Source organism: Sus scrofa, chromosome X, assembly GCF_000003025.6.
Source record: "Sus scrofa isolate TJ Tabasco breed Duroc chromosome X, Sscrofa11.1, whole genome shotgun sequence".
Lineage (NCBI taxonomy): Eukaryota > Metazoa > Chordata > Mammalia > Artiodactyla > Suidae > Sus > Sus scrofa.
The window spans coordinates 16,256,016-16,274,532 of NC_010461.5; the positions used below are offsets into that span (position 1 = coordinate 16,256,016).

General features: G+C 39.9%; 1 protein-coding gene across 11 annotated transcripts in view; it reads right to left on the minus strand.

Annotated features, from left to right (window-relative positions):
• CXHXorf23 (chromosome X CXorf23 homolog) overlaps positions 1-18,517 on the minus strand; it is a 60,020-nt gene that overhangs the window by 3,609 nt on the left and 37,894 nt on the right. For 5 of the 11 annotated variants that reach the window (XM_021080782.1, XM_021080784.1, XM_021080781.1 and 2 more), the window contains 3 exons: positions 12,595-12,709; positions 10,351-10,449; positions 7,054-7,208 (listed from right to left, as the gene is read on the minus strand). In XM_021080782.1, coding sequence (XP_020936441.1) covers positions 7,054-7,208; positions 10,351-10,449; positions 12,595-12,709 — 369 coding nt within the window. Of the gene's footprint in view, positions 1-7,052; positions 7,209-10,350; positions 10,450-12,594; positions 12,710-18,517 lie in introns of all 11 variants that reach the window. The other 6 variants (XM_021080787.1, XM_021080786.1, XM_005673485.3 and 3 more) reach the window with 2 other exon arrangements.

The following is an 18,517-nucleotide window of genomic DNA, read 5'->3' on the forward strand; positions in this document are numbered from 1 at the left end:
AGATGATTGGATTCAGAAGATGTGGTATATATACACAATGGAATACTACTCAGCCATAAAAAAGAATGACATAATGCCATTTGCAGCAACATGGATGGAACTAGAGAATCTCATACTGAGTGAAATGAGCCAGAAAGACAAAGACAAATACCATATGATATCACTTATAACCGGAATCTAATATCCAGCACAAATGAACATCTCCTCAGAAAAGAAAATCATGGACTTGGAGAAGAGACTTGTGGCTGCCTGATGGGAGGGGGAGGGAGTGGGAGGGATCGGGAGCTTGGGTTTGTCAGACACAACTTAGAATAGATTTACAAGGAGATCCTGCTGAATAGCATTGAGAACTATGTCTAGATACTCATGTTGCAACAGAAGAAAGGGTGGGGGAAAAAATGTAATTGTAATGTATACATGTAAGGATAACCTGACCCCCTTGCTGTACAGTGGGAAAAAAAAGAAAGAAATACATGAAAACATACATTATGCTTCAAAAAGCAGAGGACATATGGAAAAATGTGGTTAGAAAGGTAGCTTAGGGCTGGACCTGGCTGACAAGTCTGTTCTCTCTCTCTCTCTTTTTTTGGCTTTTTAGGGCCACACCTGTGGCATATGGAAGTTCCCAGGCTAGGGGTCGAATTGGAGCTATAGCTGCAAGCCTACACCACAGCCACAGCAACGCCAGATCCGAGCTGCATCTGGGACCTACGCCACAGCTCACAGCAATACCAGATCTTAACCCACTGAGCATGGCCAGGGACTGAACCTGAATCCTCATGGATACTAGTCGGGTTTGTAACCCAGAGTCACAACAGGAACTCCCCTGGTCTCTCTTTTTTAAAATAGGCACCACAATCCTGGGAAGGTATTTGCAAAAAAAAAAAAAAGTGAAAGGGCTCAGACTCTGTTCCTGGAAAATAACTGTGTTACTAGTGAAGGGATGGAAGAAGCAAATCACAGGAGGCAAGGGTGCAAGGAGGAGGCTCCAAAGAGTCCCAAAACAGACCAGGAATACCTAAGAATGTAGCATACAGTTAAGGGGGCATTTTCAATCAGTGGGAAAAGGACAAATTATTCAATAAGCAGTGTTAGAAAAACTGACTCTACAATGGGAAAAAACTAGATCCCAACCTCGTATGGTATCAAAAACAAATTCTAAAAGGAACAAAATTCACCATATAACCACTTAAAGGAAACATAGTAAGCAATGTTTATAAGCATAAACATGATATGGAATCTAAAAGCCATATAAATAAACTTGACGGATCCATGAATGTTTGTAAGTTCTATAACGTGAAAGCCGCCAAAAACAGCTGACAAACATAAAATAAATAGCAGCAAAATGTATGATAGGTTAATACCCTCAGTAAATCAAGAGCTCTTAAAATTGATAAGAAAAAGTACCATCCTGGCAGGGGATAGAAATGAGGACAATGAGGGAAGAAATACAAATAGTCAATAACATATTTTTAAAAACACATCATTAACAGTCAAAGAAAGATAAATGAGAACTATTTTCTGCTATTTGACTGACTAGAGACAAAAGACTGATAATGTGGAGTGCTGGCTAGGGTGTAGGTAAAAGACTTCTGGTGAGAATGGAAACGGGTAAAAAGGGAGCTATGGCAAAGTACCAAAATGTCAGTGTGCCTAGTGGTGTTACATAAAAAATGAAAACCTGTAAACTATTCCAAAATCATCAACAGAGGCTTGGTTAATAAGTCAGCAATCATCCAACATATACCCCTGGGGGAATATGAAGACTTTCCAATGAGTATGTGGGTATGGTTTGGAGGAAATTAATTTCCAGATCTTCCAATTCTCACAATCTTTGCTTTCCAAATTAACATGCCTGTTAATCAGGTAAGGCTAGTTCCCTACCTCCCACTTTATTCCAGAAAGATATACCTTCTGATCACGACTCTTAATACTCTGCATTACCTGGGGACTTCTCCCCCCAAAAAGGAGCAATTGCAAATACTGGTGATGATGCCAAGAAAGGGAACCAACCCTAATGGCTGGTAACAAAGAGCATACTTCTGCAAGTCAGATGCTATCTACTTCTTTGCTTTTGTTTAATTGTAGCAGGACAAAATCAAGCTATCAGTAAAAGAACATTCATGACACTTTTTTAGGTGGGTGTACCTATGGCATGTGGAAGTTCCCAGGCTAGGGGTCAAACCTGTGCTGCTAATGCAGCCTATGCCACAGCTGCGGCAATGCCTGGTCCTTAACCCACTGTGCCACAAGGGAACTTCCTCAAGATGCTTTCTGATGATAGATCACTATGCGATTTTTTTTTTTTTGGCCTATAATTGAGAGTGAGTCCAAAAAACAAAGTGGCATTGCTATAAGTCCTTTCATTCCCATCTATACATGTCAAATAAACAAGTTTTCTCAGGCCTCACATCTATAAAAAGAAAAAATAAATTAGAATAGATACTTGAACACTATTATTCTGCTAGTAATAAGTAATATTTATGAATACACAAACTAATTGAAAAAAGAAATGCATTTCTGATAAAACTTGTCTAATCTATACTTATCAAAATCTATAACATATTTATGCTATGCTGATCAACTGTAATGTTAATTCAATCCAAAGGAAATACTTAACACCTAATAGTCACAGAAATCTATTAATATTTGGTGCCAAATTTGATTTGATGAGCAATAAAAGACTTTCAAAGATAAAAGACTATGGGGCAAATGGAATGGAATCCAAATTTAAGGCAAAAAAAAGAAATGATGTAAAATTTCTGTTAAAAGAACTTGTTTGCATATTTTTAAAAATGGATGATGTCAGTTATCAAATTCCTGTGGTGTGCAGGTTTACTGAAGAGATTTAAAAGAATGATGTAACAGTTTTATTTAAGACTCTACTTATAATATGCCAGAAATTCTATCCTTTACAAGTTAAACTTAGGAGAAAAAATATTAGAGCCAACCTAAAAATGTACAAGGAGGTAGAAGTTTTTATCAAAAATTGAGTGTATGTAAGTAAGCACAAGAAGTCTGAAGAGCACCGAAATGAATAAGACATCCACAGAGTAGAATGACATGCAGCCATTAAAATGAATGAATTGAACGGGGTGATGAATAGTAGAAATCAGACCTAGGACAACTGCAGCCAGAAGGAGAAGTGGGAGGATTAGGACGACAAGCTTCCAGCTCAGCTTGCTAGCGGTGAGAGTAAGGACCCTGAGGAGAAATCAGTGGTCTGGGGAAGAGAGCAAGTGTGATTTTATTTTTAACATTTTTACTTATGTAGTTCACATACCACGCAGTCTACCCATTTAAAGTGTACAACTCAGTGGTTTTTAACATATTCACAGAGTTGTGCAACCATCACAATTACTTCTTTTGCGTGCTGGCATCCTTCAGCTGAGGGACACAGCAGGTGGAGAGCAGGTTCTTGTTGATTTACCTGATCTTGGTTCCTGTTCTACCTTTGTACCTTACAACTTTCAAGGTTTTTTCAACCCAAAAAACCATGAATCCTGGTCTCCAACTTCCTTTCTGCAGTGTCTTTATGCTCTCTTCTTCCCCTTTCTATCCACGGGAAGAGCTCTGGTAGGCCTCTAGCTGCCAGGCACCTGGGGACTGCTGCAGAATTTAGGATGCCGAGGAACTCCATGTTTTCCTGACCAAATGCACAATGGCTAACAGTTTTTCAGAAGCAATATTCCTAGAGGGGGCTTCATGAATTCTGAATAGGTTTTTTTTTTTTTTGTCCTAGTCTGGTACATGGTCAGACACTCAAGAGTTTCTGAAAACTTCCTATGATGAGCAGAGAATATCTATCTCCCAGGAGCACTTATGAATGAGAATGGATAATAGACATGTCTCCCACCCCATCATCTTCCAGCTCAAGCACAGAATCCAAGAGAAAGGCAATAAAGAAAATGGAATTTGGCTGCCCAAATGGGATTAATATGACAAGTGCCTGAAGAACGAGGAGGAAGCATTTTAACTCCGTACTTTCCTAATACTGCTTGGGGATCTTACTACCTTGTAAGGCAGCTGGGGAGCTAATGCAGTGTTACTGAAGCCACGATTGTTCTGGCAAGCAGACAAGGGGTTACATTAGGAACACACCTAGGATGCCCCCCACCCCTCCCTGAGGCTCTTCGGTGTTGGAGACAACAGCACATGTCTGATGCCGCAGTAATCAAATTGCACAACAGATGCACATCACAAGAACTTTAAGCCATGAATGATTAGCTCGGACATTTCAATACGGTCGGGGAGTGGAAAGTCCAGACAAGATCAATCTAAACTTTTCTGGCAACTAGGAGGCATGTGAAAACACACAGGTTCATATCTAATTTCAGGTTCAAGAAGTTCTAGGACACCTGGATTAATTAACCATGTGTCCTTATTAATCTAGCTGGTAGTCTAATACTGAAAACAATAACTCCCTAATAGGGCAAAAAAAACCAAAGCAGCGGACAGATGCTGCCCAGACTAAGGTTTCTCTCCAGGGCAGGACTTTCAAAGTTTCCCCACAATGCTAAAGCTTGGGGTAAAGCGACATTGGAAGATACCACAGACTCCAGGCCCTCACCTCTTTTCTTTAGGGCATGAAAGCCAAGGTAGAATGGAGTAATAGGTCTAAATAGTCTGTACATATGGAATGGGGTTCCAGAGTAGCACAATACTACTGGGACAGCTCTAAAGGAAGTAAGCCTTAAGTACCTTAGCTCAGACCTCGGCGGAACCAGAGCTGCTGCAATGCCTCACTCCTTTCTCTAAAGGTTAGGAGAGTGGAGCCCAACTGTTAAAAGCAGAGTACCCGATTTCATGCCATGGTCATATAGGTGGGCCTTGTTCAAATACAAATCTATACAGAGCCTGGCTATGGCTTGCTTATAGGCACTGACAGTAACCAGGCAACAAAAGCTCATCTGAGAGCAGCTACAACACAAACATATATGAAGTAGCATCCAGAATGGCAGGCCCAAGATAAAGAGTAAGAGACACTGGTTTTTAAAAAATCTAGGGTGTAGGATTTCTAAAGCACTCAGTTGGCAGTGAAAGGCAAGAGGAAGGTGAGGCCATTATCTGCCTGGGACCCTAAGTGTAACTGATGATATAAAAGCCTAGACTCTAAAGACTGGAGACCCATAGCAGGTTGTGGCTCTTTCTAGGAAATACTTGTGATGTCCTAAGGTGAAGGTTTGATATCTGGTTTCTTTGTGCTGTAAAGTGAGGCTGGTGGGCAATGCGGTCTGAAAGAACTGGGTGGCCAGCAGGAATGGGGCATGCCGAGGCAAAAAAAAAAAAAAAAAAAAAAAAAAATGAAATGGAACAAGTTCAATGAGCATACAGAAACTGGAGGCTGAGGCAGACAGTCAAGTGAACACTCCGGAGCCCCAAATCATCTAAAAATAACAGAGGTAAAAATGGAGTTAAATGAAATGAATACCCAAAGTTCAGCACAGAGCTAACAGAAAAGAAACACACAGTATGTGTACGTGAAACCCAACCTTCAAATTGAGGCAAAGGCTTGCCTCAGCCTTCTTCCTCGAGTAGGAATCAATGATCACCTTCCTTGAGAATAGTCAAGCTGCCACCTGTGATTGCGGCCAAACACCTAGATTTGCTGCAAAGAAACTTGCCATATGAGACAGAAGAGAAACAGCACCTTGATCCAAGAGAGAGAGGTATATGACAGGGTAAAAAGACTCCAATGGTGACAGCTTTCATAACACCAAGAGAGAGACACCCAGTGAAATTAAAAACTTCTTCTAAGCTACTCAGTTAAAATTGAGGTGTTAGAAAGATTAAAGAAGATATTTTATTCAACTCTAAAACTTCAAAAAAAAATCAGTTGTCAACTCCATTCTACTGGTCCATCTTTTGGAAAACAAGTTTTATCAAAATCACTAAGAAAGCTCAGTGTAAAGGCTTCACAAGCATGACTATGTATGGGAACACTGAAGGTTAGAAAATTTATAAAACCACAATTGGACTATTTGATAGCAACACTAGATACATGTCTACTTCTCAGAAGAAAATATCAGCCCAAAATTATTAACAAAAATGAGTTAAAAAACTAACAAATATGTGTTACTTAATGGATATAATGTTACTGTTACAATATAAATATAATTTGTAGACGTTAATTTTATATCATATTTATGCTACATTTTTCAAATACCAACATGGTAAATTTAAATAAAATCAATCCACATCTAAAAGAGTACACAAGGAGTTCCTGTGGTGGCTCAGCAGCAACGAACCAGAGTAGTCTCAATGAGGACGCAGGTTTGACCCCTGGCCTTGCTCATCGGGTTAAATGATCTGGTGTTGCTGTGAGCTGTGGTGTAGGTCGCAGACGGGGCTCGGATCTGGCACTGCTGTGGCATAGGCTGGCAGCTACAGCTCCAATTCGATCCCTAGCCTGGGTACTTCCATGTGCTGTGGGTGCGGCCCTATAAAGACAAAAAAAAAAAAGAGTACACAATTCAAATTATCAAGTAATGAAACTTTTTATTAAGTCTTAGCATATAACGGTAATGGTTGCACAGCATTGTGAATGTAATTAATCCACTGAATTGTACAAAGATGGTTAAAATGGCAAATTTTATATGTTGTATATATTTTATTACAACTAAAAAACACAAATGAATGGGGAAAAAAAAGTTAGTGTATCCTGCAATTAGTACCCTTTTTATGTATTCAGTTCAGTATTTTTTGGTACCTAGAAAATTCACACTGTGTAAGGCTAAAATAGATCAGGTAAAAGTCTTCACCTGAATGTCCATTTCAAAGATTAACCATACAACAGAAATTCTAACGCAAAAAGTTCAAACAGCTGGTATATGCAAAGTATTTGAGGTACAACAGCTAAGGTGTTTTTTAAGATTAGACGGTCTCACAACTCCATTACCATTACTCCTTTCAATTTTTCAACTATCATGCAATAAGAACACTGATATCTAGGTTGCCCCTTAATTCAAAATTAAATTAAAAACCAAATTTACAGATACTTTAGGAGTTCAAGAGTCACTCAACACATTTTAAATGATCATAATCCAACTAACCTTTTTTTTCCTCAGTAATCTTTCTCTGAATTTATTAGTGATAAATCCCCTTGGACCAGCGAACCGTAAACGCTGATATTTAGCCTGAATGTACAAGCTCTTCTGTACTAGGCCTGATTTATATTGAGGCTGAAATCTGCCACCTCTAAAGTTGGTCTGTAAAGGAAAAAATAATTAAATGTTAAAACTACAGTTCCAAATCTATTTTATTAGTATAAGAAATGGAAAAACGTCTGGACGCAGAGCTTCTCTTAATTCTAGATACTACAGATATTTAAAGGGAAAAAAGCTAATGATGATAATAAAGTATGCTTTCCTCAAACTAGCTTCCTAGTGTGCTTTATACAATGATAACTTAAAAATACTTTAGATAAAATGAATTCTAAAAACTGTTAAGTTAAAAAACTTGGAAATTCTTGGGAGTTCCCGTTGTGGCTGAGTAGGTTAAGGACCTGATGATGGTTCTGTGAGGATGCAGGTTTGATTCTTGGCCTTTTTCAGTGGGTGAAGGATCCAGTGTTGCCGAAAGCTGCAGTGTAGGTCGCATATGCAGCTCGGATCTGGTGTTGCCATGGCTGTGGCGCAGGCTGGCAGCTGATGCTCCAGTTCCACCCGTGGCCTGGGAACTCCTATATGCTGCAGGCGTAGCTGTAAAAAGGAAAAAAAAAAAGTTTGAAATTCTTGAAATTTATCATGCTAAGAAAAATACAACTTTAAAAACCTCTAATGAGCTAAAATTATCCTTTCGATTCATAGTGAAATATAGCAAATACCAAATGGGCAAGGAAAGGCATTAAGTATCAACATCTATTAAAGAATCAAAACGTCTATTCTTGTCAGTACTTTTGAGCCAATCTTTCTTTACCATACAAAAAATCTCATTACAGATGAGAGCTATACTTAAAAAGACATTTCTTGACCTGCATACTGCCCAGTATTACGGTAGACATAAGAGGACAATGAATATCTGTGGGTGTCCCATGTGGGAAATGTACAATGGTATATTACCAAGGACTAATTATAAAAACTTAAGTAGATTCCTCTTTTCACAATAGTTTAACAAATGGATATATTATGCATAATGATGCACCTAAGTCTACAAAAAAAGTATTTATGTCAGGCCTCTTTTGAATTATTTTCTAAAGGCTACAAACATTTTCAGGTAGAACAGAATTATAATAAGACTATCATCTGATTATATGTTAATGTTAAAACTATCTGCACAAAAGATACATCAGAACTAATCTTGAGATTTACATTGTCCATTTTCACATTATCTAATAAGGTGATTACTATCTGGCTGTGAATTAGTCCAATTCATGTAAAAAGTAAATTTTAATGAAATAGCTCCTTATCTTAGGAAGGATTATTTCTTCCTCCTACTCTAAGAATTGTGAATTTCTGGACAACTACATAACATTTCACAGCTTTAAATGACTGGTCAAAAGGAAAGATTATTGTATATATTTTGAAAAACATTTTTTAAATGATTTAATGTTAAAGAACTTTCCCTTAAGGAGAAGGGGTAACAGGAAATGGATCTTTTTTTTTTTTTAAGGGCCACACCTGTGGATATGGAGGTTCCCAGGCTAGGGGTTGAATCGGAGCTGTAGCCATCAGCCTATGCCAGAGCCACAGCAACGTGGGATCTGAGCCGCGTCTGCAACCCATACCACAGCTCATGGCAACGCTGGATCCTTAACCTACTGAGTGAGGCCAGGGATCAAACCTGCGTCCTCATGGATGCTAATCAGGTTTGTTAACCACTAAGCCATGATGGGAACTCCAAAATAGATCTTTTAACAGTCTTAGAAAAGTTATTACAATTGACTATATGTGATCCACGAGAAGAGCAACATGTAGGAAACATTTAAATCTACACTGTCTCTAAATTATGCAGACATTATATTTTTAGCTGATTTTATGCCTCACTACTCAAGAGATTAAAAGATGGTATAAAACATGTTTATACATTCCATGGCCATAGCTATTTCTGAAAACCTAATGTCACACATGTTTTCAGGTATATGAACCACTGGCTAAAAATATTATCCATGCAATGGCTACAAATAGTGTTACTCCCAGTGGGGGGAAAAAAAAACCTTTTTAAAAAAACATTTAAAAATTTCGACTCTCAAGAAGCCAAGGTATTAACAGAGGATCACTCAAGCACCCTCCTAGTCTGTGGTTTGGAGATCGTTTATACCACCTTTCTGCTCATATTAACCTCCTCCTAATGAGCCTACTACTCTAGCCACCCTGCTAGCTACTTTCACCAAAAAAAACTCAGATTCTTTCCTTTTCTTTTTTTTTGGGGGGGGGCAAGAGATACCATTAAGTGGAAAAATATGAAAAAGGATGTATTATAAGCAGAAAATTCTGTCAAAATGGATTTTTAAAGCACCTCAACTTCTGAGAGCGAGAAGAGAGAAATACAATACTTTGCACTATAATTCTTATTCCATATGTTTTGGGGAGGAAGGATTCTGGATAATCAAACATGTTGGTTAATTAAAAGTATCACTGACATCAGACACAGCTGTAAAATAATTAGAATGGAATGAAATATGTTTTAACAAAGCTCGCTGGACCAGAATCTCTGATGATCTAAAGGGCCTCTGGGAATTGTGGGTCTATAGGCAGCATTTTTCAATCAGTGAATCCTGGAGAAGGCTCTATAGCTTTGCACTTAAATCTTAGAGGTAAAGGTGCAGGCTTAAAGGGAGTGTCTGGGACCTTGGCTGTATCCCCACCTAGAGCCACTCCATCTGGATCTACTTCATGTATTTGAGTTTCCATGTAATATTTGAAAAAGGGTTCTGTTGGTTAAAAAAAAAAAATTAAAAAATCAAGTCCTTAGAGAAGAGGTCATCATTGATTACAGTTAACTACAAATGTTTGGAAATACTAATTTATAGCTACTATTTGAAATACCACAAAATAGCTTTTAATATACTAACACTTAAAATGTAATATTCAGGGAGTTCCCGTCATGGTGCAGTGGTTAACGAATCCGACTAGGAACCATGAGGTTGCGGGTTCGGTCCCTGCCCTTGCTCAGTGGGTTAACGATCCGGCGTTGCCGTGAGCTGTGGTGTAGGTTGCAGACGCGGCTCGGATCCCGCATTGCTGTGGCTGTGGCGTAGGCCGGCGGCTACAGCTCCGATTCGACCCCTAGCCTGGGAATCTCCATATGCCGCGGGAGCGGCCCAAGAAACAGCAAAAAGACAAAAAAAAAAAAGAAATATTCAAAGCATATACCCAAAGCTAGAATTAGATGGAAAGTAACATTCAATACCTTAAAAGGTCTTCTAAAGCCTCTTGTGTTTTGATGGTTTCCCTCAACTCCAAATGGTTTGTGAGTAACGACATCTTTTCTCTGTATAGTATGATAATTCTACATGAAAAAAGTATTAGTATGGATTAATACACTTTAAGTTTTTATTTTTGAAAATTCATTTTACCATTCAAAAAACACACGTTTGGAGTTTCCTTGTGGCAGAGTGGGTTAAGAATCCAGTGTTGTCACTTCAGGGGCTTGGATCACTGCTGCGGCATGGGTTCGATCCCTGGCACATGTTTTAAATGCATAGTATTAAGAACATGAAACACAGAGGATGCAGCTTAGGTATACAAACATACACACATCTTCATGTAACCCACGCTAGTTTGTGAGGCAACAAAATACATACTCTTATATAACACAGAGGGTAACTTTTAGAAAATGGACTGTAAATCTAGTATTTATTTAGGCATCCAGAAGAGAAACAAACTCATTATTACTAGGAGTTGCTGAAGAGTTCCCACTGTCTGAAAACACAAATTCTCAATGCTGCAGGAGGCAGTTTTGCTGACTCAGCTAACTGCTTTGAATAGATGCTCCTGCCATGACTAGGAAAGTATCAGAAGGCAGAGTATTAAGACTGTAACTACAAAGAACCTGTAGCCTTTGATGGGAACAGAAAAGATGGGGCCATTTCTTTTTTTTTTTTTTTTTTTTTGCCATTTCTTGGGCTGCTCCCGCGGCATATGGAGGTTCCCAGGCTAGGGGTCGAATCGGAGCTGTAGCCGCCGGCCTACGCCACAGCCACAGCAATGCGGGATCCGAGCCGCGTCTGCGACCTACACCACAGCTCATGGCAACGCCGGATCCTTAACCCACTGAGCAAGGGCAGGGACCGAACCCGCAACCTCATGGTTCCTAGTTGGAGTCGTTAACCACTGCGCCATGATGGGAACTCCCAGATGGGGCCATTTCTGAAGACAGTTTCTTTTCCAAAAGCAATAGTCTTATAACCTTCTATTTATTCCACTTGCTATTGCGTCTGTACTTCTCACACATCTTCCTCTTTCATACTTTTATTTCTCTTCCCAGTTTAATAAAAGTCATAAAAAACCCTTTTCCTAGCAGTCATCTTGAATTTATGCGAAGTCTATATACATGAATGAGTGCATAAAGACACATGGGAGACCCTGAGAGGGAGGGGATGTACTTTGAACATGAAGGGATGTGCTACTGGGGGCCAGTGAGAAGACTGTACCAGGCAGCTTCTGGCCAGGCTCCCAATCATCTCCACCTTCTAGTATCCAGGCCCTGTGTTACCCTGTTCAAGTGTGGGCTGTATCTAGTGACTTGCTTCTCACAAACAGAGTATGGCTGAAGTGATGGGATGTCACTTCTGAGATTAGGTTACAAATAGACTCAGGCTTCCATCTTTCTTGCTGTTGCTTGCTCTTACGGAAGCCAACTGCCATTTTGTGAACTGCCCTACGAAAAGGCAAATCTTTAGAAACAGAAAATAATTTAGTTGTTAGCTAGGGGTGGAAACAGGGAATAACTGAACAGGCCTGACGGCTCTATTTAGGGTCATGATAATGTTATACGACTGGATTATAGTGATGATTATACATCTTGGTAAATTTATTTTAAAAAATCATTAAATTGTACACCTTACATGGGTGAATTTTATGGTATGTAAATTATGCCTTAATACAGCTGTGCCCCCAAAACTTAAGAAAGCTGGTACTATAAAACATGCAATAAAATCCGGAGTTCCCGTCGTGGCGCAGTGGTTAATGAATCCAACTAGGAACCATGAGGTTGTGGGTTCGATCCCTGGCCTTGCTCAATGGGTTAAGGATCTGGCGTTGCCGTGAGCTGTGGTGTAGGTCGCAGATGCGGCTCGGATCCCACGTTGCTGTGGCTCCAGTGTAGGCCAGTGGCTACAGCTCTGATTGGACGCCTAGCCTGGGAATCTCCATATGCCGCGGGAGTAGCCCTAGAAAAGGCAAAAAGACAAAAAATAAAATAAGTAAAATAAAAATAAAAACCTGCTCAATCGAATGAGATGATCATTTCTTACATCATAATAACCGTAAGCCTCAAAAGAATCTTAACAATGGACAACAGAATCATAAAACTTACTTAATGACCAGTTACAAACATTATGGAAAATAGTGGTAGTCCCTGTGCATATAGGTATATGTGAAAAGGAAAATGGAATGTACCAAAAAATTACAAAATTAAGAAGTGCAATCTTACCAAGTAAGGTTTCTGAATAAATTTTCTAAAATTTGATTTTACAAAACATGTAGGTTTTTGGAACCCATCAATATGAGTATTCTTCAACCTTGAAAAATTGGAATGCTGATCACTCCTAATAAAAATTAAAGAGAAAATAAGAATCTTTTATTAGTTTATATCTATCCAACAAATAAACAAGAGAAATCAAATTACATCCTTCGGAGACAATTAAAGCAGCACAACAGCAAAAAAAAAAAAAAGTCAATGATCTATTGCCACTAAAATTACAAATAACAGTCATCAAGGCTAAAACCTTTACTTTTCAACAAACATTATTTGGCAAAGTTGGAAGTTAACAGCAGGGGTAAAAACAAATTCCCAGGACCAAGATTCTCAACCTGGAGTCCAAGGACAGTCTTCCTAGGGCTGTAACCCTGGAGCCACATGTAGAACGAGGGAAGATAGCCACGCCCTTAAGCCTTTGGCTGCACTGGAGAGCTGCCCTTGCCAACAGACTCACTGGCTGAAGTTCCAGAGAGGAGGTGTGTGACTGCCACAGGCCTGCTCACTGGCAGAGGTGGGGCCTCTGACACTGCTGGGCAACAGCAGCAAAGGATGTCTCCCTTCTCCTGCCTCAGCAAGGTTCAGAGGCCACCAAGGGCTCATCCCGGGCTGCCCTACCTGGGAGGGAGGTCCTTCCTCGGGCTTCTCCTCTGAGCCTGGGGCCTCATTTCCACAACCCTCAGAGAGCCCTCTCCTGTCACATCTCACCTCCCCCACAGTACTCTTCAGACGCTTCCTGCTCTGTGGTGAACAAACAGCTCACTGCCTTGGCCCTGCTGCATCTCTCCCACAGGGCCCCCACTGACAGGGGGACAAAATCCACATTCCTCATCACTGACCCCCAAGGCTCTTCCTGCTTTCTCCTTGCTGCCCTGGCTGGCTGCTTCATTCCAATCTCCCCAATACCCACACTGAACTTTGGGAACATGAGCTACAGGCGGTGCCTGCCACATGCCACCATCTCTTCTGCTTCTGCACATTTGCCCATGTAGTTCTTTCTGTTGTAATTTCCTTCCAACTTAGATCAACCATGAGACTTAGCCCCATTTGCAGCTATTCCAAGAAGGCTTTCCCAGACTCCTCTGAGGCAGATTAGGTACCCATGCTAAGTATACATGTAGCACTCTGGGGTCTTCACACGTATCACCCATGTTTGTAACTGCTGGTGCCTCTGTCTCACTGAACAAGGCACAGTCCCTTCAGGCGAGGCACTGTGGATGGTCTGCTCTGTGGTCCCAGCTCTAACCCGAGAATCTGACATGGAATAGCCACTCAGAATTTTCTGAAGTGTTAAAAAACCTCCCCAAGAGTTCCCCGGTGCTCTAGCGCTTAGGACTTGGCACTTTCACCACTGCAGCTCAGGCTCGATCCCTGGTCTGGGAAGTGAGATCCCATATCAAGCCACTGCATGCTGTAGCCAAAAAAAAAAAAAACCAAACCAAACCATAAAAACCAAAATACCACATTCTGTCAAAATGCTCCTAATATGATACTAAGTCAAAAAAGTAGGGTGCAAAGTCGTATACTGAGGATAAGTTCACTTACTTAAAATATATACATATATGTCTAGAAGAAAACAAATGCTAAGAAATGTACCAAATATTAACAGTGATCATTTCTGACTGGTGAAATTAAAAATGCCTTATATTTTTGTTTTTATATTTTACTATATTTTTCCAAATGTTCACCATTCGCATGTACTACTACTTCTATAAACAAAAATAAAAATTAAAATATTTTATTATTTATTTTTTTTCCTTTTTTTTAGGCCCGCACCCAGGGCATATGGAAGCTACACCACAGCCACAGCGACGAGGATCCAAGCCGCATCTGCAACCTATACCACAGCTCACGGCAATGCCAGAACTCCAGCTGAGTGGGGCCAGGGATCGAACCTGAGTCATCATGGTTACTAGTCTGATTCGTTTCAGCTGAGCCACAAGGGGAACTCCTATTTTAATTTTTTTAGGGCCTCACCTAAAAAAAGTTTCTAGGCTAGGGGTCGAATTGAAGCTGCAGCTGGTGGCTTATGCCACAGCCACAACAACATGGGATCCTTAATCCACTGAGCGAGGCCAGGGATCAAACCTGCATCTTCATGTATATTAGTTGGGTTCATTACCACTGAGCCATGACAGGTACTCCAACAATGGATTTTTTAAAAATCCTCTTTGCAAAGCATATATCTGATAAAGGAGTAGTACCCAGAATATCTAAAGAACTCTTACACCTCAATAATAAAAATATGATAATACAATTTAAAAATGGGTTAAGGATTTGAATAGCTATTTCTCCAAAGAAGACACACCAAAAGCATATAAAAAGATGCTCAACATCATTAGTCATTAGAAAAATGAAAATCAGGAGTTCCTGTTGTGGCTCAGCAGAAAGGAATCTGACTATAACCATGAAGACGCAGGTTAAATCCCTGGCCTTGCTCAGGGGGTTAAGAATCCTACACTGCTGTGAGCTGTGGTGTAAGTCACAGACTTGGCTCAGAGCTGGTGTTGCTGTGGCTGTGGTGTAGGCTGGCAGCTGCAGCTCCGATTCAACCCTAGCCTGGGAACCTCCATGTGCTGCAGGTGTGGCCCTAAAAAGATAAAAAAAAGAAAAAGAAAAATGAAAATCAAAACTACAAGATACTAGATGGGATTAAGATGGCAGAATAAGAGGACTGGAGCTCACCTTCTCATAAGAACAACAAAATTAGAACCAAATGCTGAACAACCTTCAACCAAATGGACTGTAAGCATTCAAAAAGATATCCTACTCCATAAGACAAAGAGGATGCCACATCAAGATGCTAAGAGGGGTGATTACACGATATAAGCAACCCCATACCCTCTGGGTGGGTAGCCCACAGACTGGAAAGTAACTATCACAGAGACTCACCTACAGGAGCGAAAGTTCTGAGCCCCACGTCAGGTTCCCACACCTGGGGATCTGCCATTGGGAGAAAGAGCCCCCAGAGCATCTGGCATTGAAGGCCAGTGGGGCCTGTGCACAGGAGCTCCACAGGACTGGGGGAAATGGAGACCTCATTCCTGAAAGGTGCACACAGACTTTCATGTGCATTGGGTCCCAAGGCAAAGCAGAGGCTCCATAGGAAACTGGGTGGGACCTGGCTGCAGTTCTTGGACGATCTCCTGGGAAAACAGGGGGTGACTGTGGCTTGTTGTGGGGGAAGGACATTGGAGCAAAGCTCTTGGGAATATTCATCAGTGTGTGTTCCTCTAGAGGTGGCCATTTGGAGAAAATCTGGCTCCACCCATCAGCACTGAGAAGACCCAGTCTGAACAATAATCCAGGTGTGATCATAACCCCACCCATCAGTAAACAGGCTGCCTAAAGACTCCCAAGGCACACAGCTGCCTATAATCTCAACCAGAGATAAAGCCCCACCCACCAGAGAGATAGGAATCAGCCCCACCTACCAGTGGGCAGGCACCAGTTCCTCCCATCAGGAAGCCTACAGAAAGCCCCTATACCAACTTCAGCCAAAAGAGGTCCAGACATCAGAAGTAACAGAGGCTACAACTCTATTGTCTGCAAAAAGGTCACCACAATAAAAATCTATAAAAATGAAAAGACAGAGAACTATAACTCAGATAAGGGATAAAGAAAAAACCCCAGAAAAATAGCTAAGTGGTCTGGAGATTATCAGCCCCCAGGAAAAAGACTTTAGACTGATGATGCTGAAGATGATGCAAGACATTGGAAATAAACCTGAGGCAAAGAATGATAATTTACAGCAAACATTGAGCAAAGAGATAAGATTTAAAACTTAAGAAGAAACGCAAAATATAGCAACAGAAATAAAAAATTCATTAGAAGCAACCAACAGCAGAATACAAGAGGCAGAAGAACAAATAAGTGAGGTGGAGGACAGACTAGTGGAAATCACTGATGTGGAACAGAAGAGAGAAAAAAGATTGAAAAGAAATGAAGACAGTCTAAGGGAATTCTGGGACAATGTTAAACGCACCAGTATCCATATTATAGGGATGACAGAAAGAGAATAGAGAGAGAAAGGGACAGAAAAAATATTCGAAGAGATAATAGCTGAAAACTTCCCTACCATGGGAACCACTTACTCAAATCTGGGAAGCCCAACGAGTACCATAAAAAATAAACCCAAAGAGGAACACCCCAAGACACATATTAATCAAACTGACCAAAATTAAAGACAAAGAAAACACTGAAAGCAGCTAGGGAAAAGAAACAAATAACATACAAGGGAACCTGACAAAGTTATTGGCAGATTTTTCAGCAGAAACTCTGCAGGGAAGAAGGCAGTGGCACGATATACTTAACGTGATGAAAGGAAAAAACCTCCAACCAAGATTACTTTACCCAGCAAGGCTCTCATTCAGATTTGAAGGAGAAATCAGAAGATTTACACACAAGCAAAAGCTAAGAGAATTCAGCAACACTAAACCAGCTTTACAACGAATATTAAAGGAACTTCTCTAGGCAGAAAAGAAAAGGCCATAACTAAAAACAAAAATACCACAAATGACAAGACTCACCAGTAAAAGCATATATACAGTAAACATAGGCAATCATCCATGCACAAATACACTACCAAAATCAGAAATCATGAGAAGAGGAGAGTACAAATGCAGGACACTGAAGATGCACTTGCAATTAAGAGAACAACAACTTCAAATAATCTTGTATATTATATAGACTCCAATATCAAAACTTCAGGGTAACTGCAAACCAAAAATCTACAATTGATATAAACACAAATAAGAAAAATCAACTCAAATACAACACTAAAGATAGTCATCAAACCACAAAAGGTGAGAACAAGAGAAGAAAGGAAGAAAAAAGAGCAAGAAAAACAAATCCAATTGTTAATAAATTGGCAATAAGAACATACATATCAATAATCACCTCAAATGTAAATGGACATAGACTGGCTGAATGGATACAAAAGCAAGATCAGTGTATATGCTGTCTTCCAGAGACTCACTTCACTTCTAGGGACACATACAAATTGAAAGTGAGAGGATGGAAGAAAATATTCCATTCAAACAGGAATCAAAAGAAAGCTGGGGTAGCAATACTCATATTAGAAAAAACAGACCTAAAAATAAAGAATATTATAAGAGACGAAGAAGGACATTACATAATGGTCAAAGGATCAATCCAAGAAGAAGATATAACAATTGTAAATATATATGCACCCAACATAAGATCACCTCAATATATAAGGTAACTGCTAACAACCTTAAAAGGAGAAACTGACATAAGACAGTAACAGTGGGGGACTTTAACACCCCACTTACAGCAATGGACAGATCATCCAGACAGAAAATCAACAAGGAAATACAGGCCCTGAATGAAGCATTAGACCAGATGGACTTAATAGGTATTTACAGGATATTCCATCCAAAAGCCACAGAATACACATACTTCTCAAGTGCACATGGAATATTCTCTAGGATTGATCATATTCTGGGCCACATATCAAGCCTCAGTTAACTTTAAGAAAATTGAAATCACATCAAGCATCTTTTCCAACCACAATGCTATATGACTAGAAATCAACAGGAAAAAACTGCAAAAAATATAAACACATGGAGACTAAACAGCATGCTACTAAACAACCAATGGATCACTGAAGAAATCAAAGAGGAAATTAAAAAACACCTAGAAGCAAATGACAACAAAGATACAACACTCCAAAACCTATGGGATGCAGCAAAAGCGGTTCTAAGTGGGAAGTTTATAGCAATACAAGCCTCCCTCAGGAAACAAACAAACAAAAAAAAATCTCAATTAATAAAAAAGACAAAACCTAAAGTTAGCAGAAAGAAAGAAATCATAAAGATCAGAGCAGAAATCAATGAAATAGAAACGAAGAAAACCA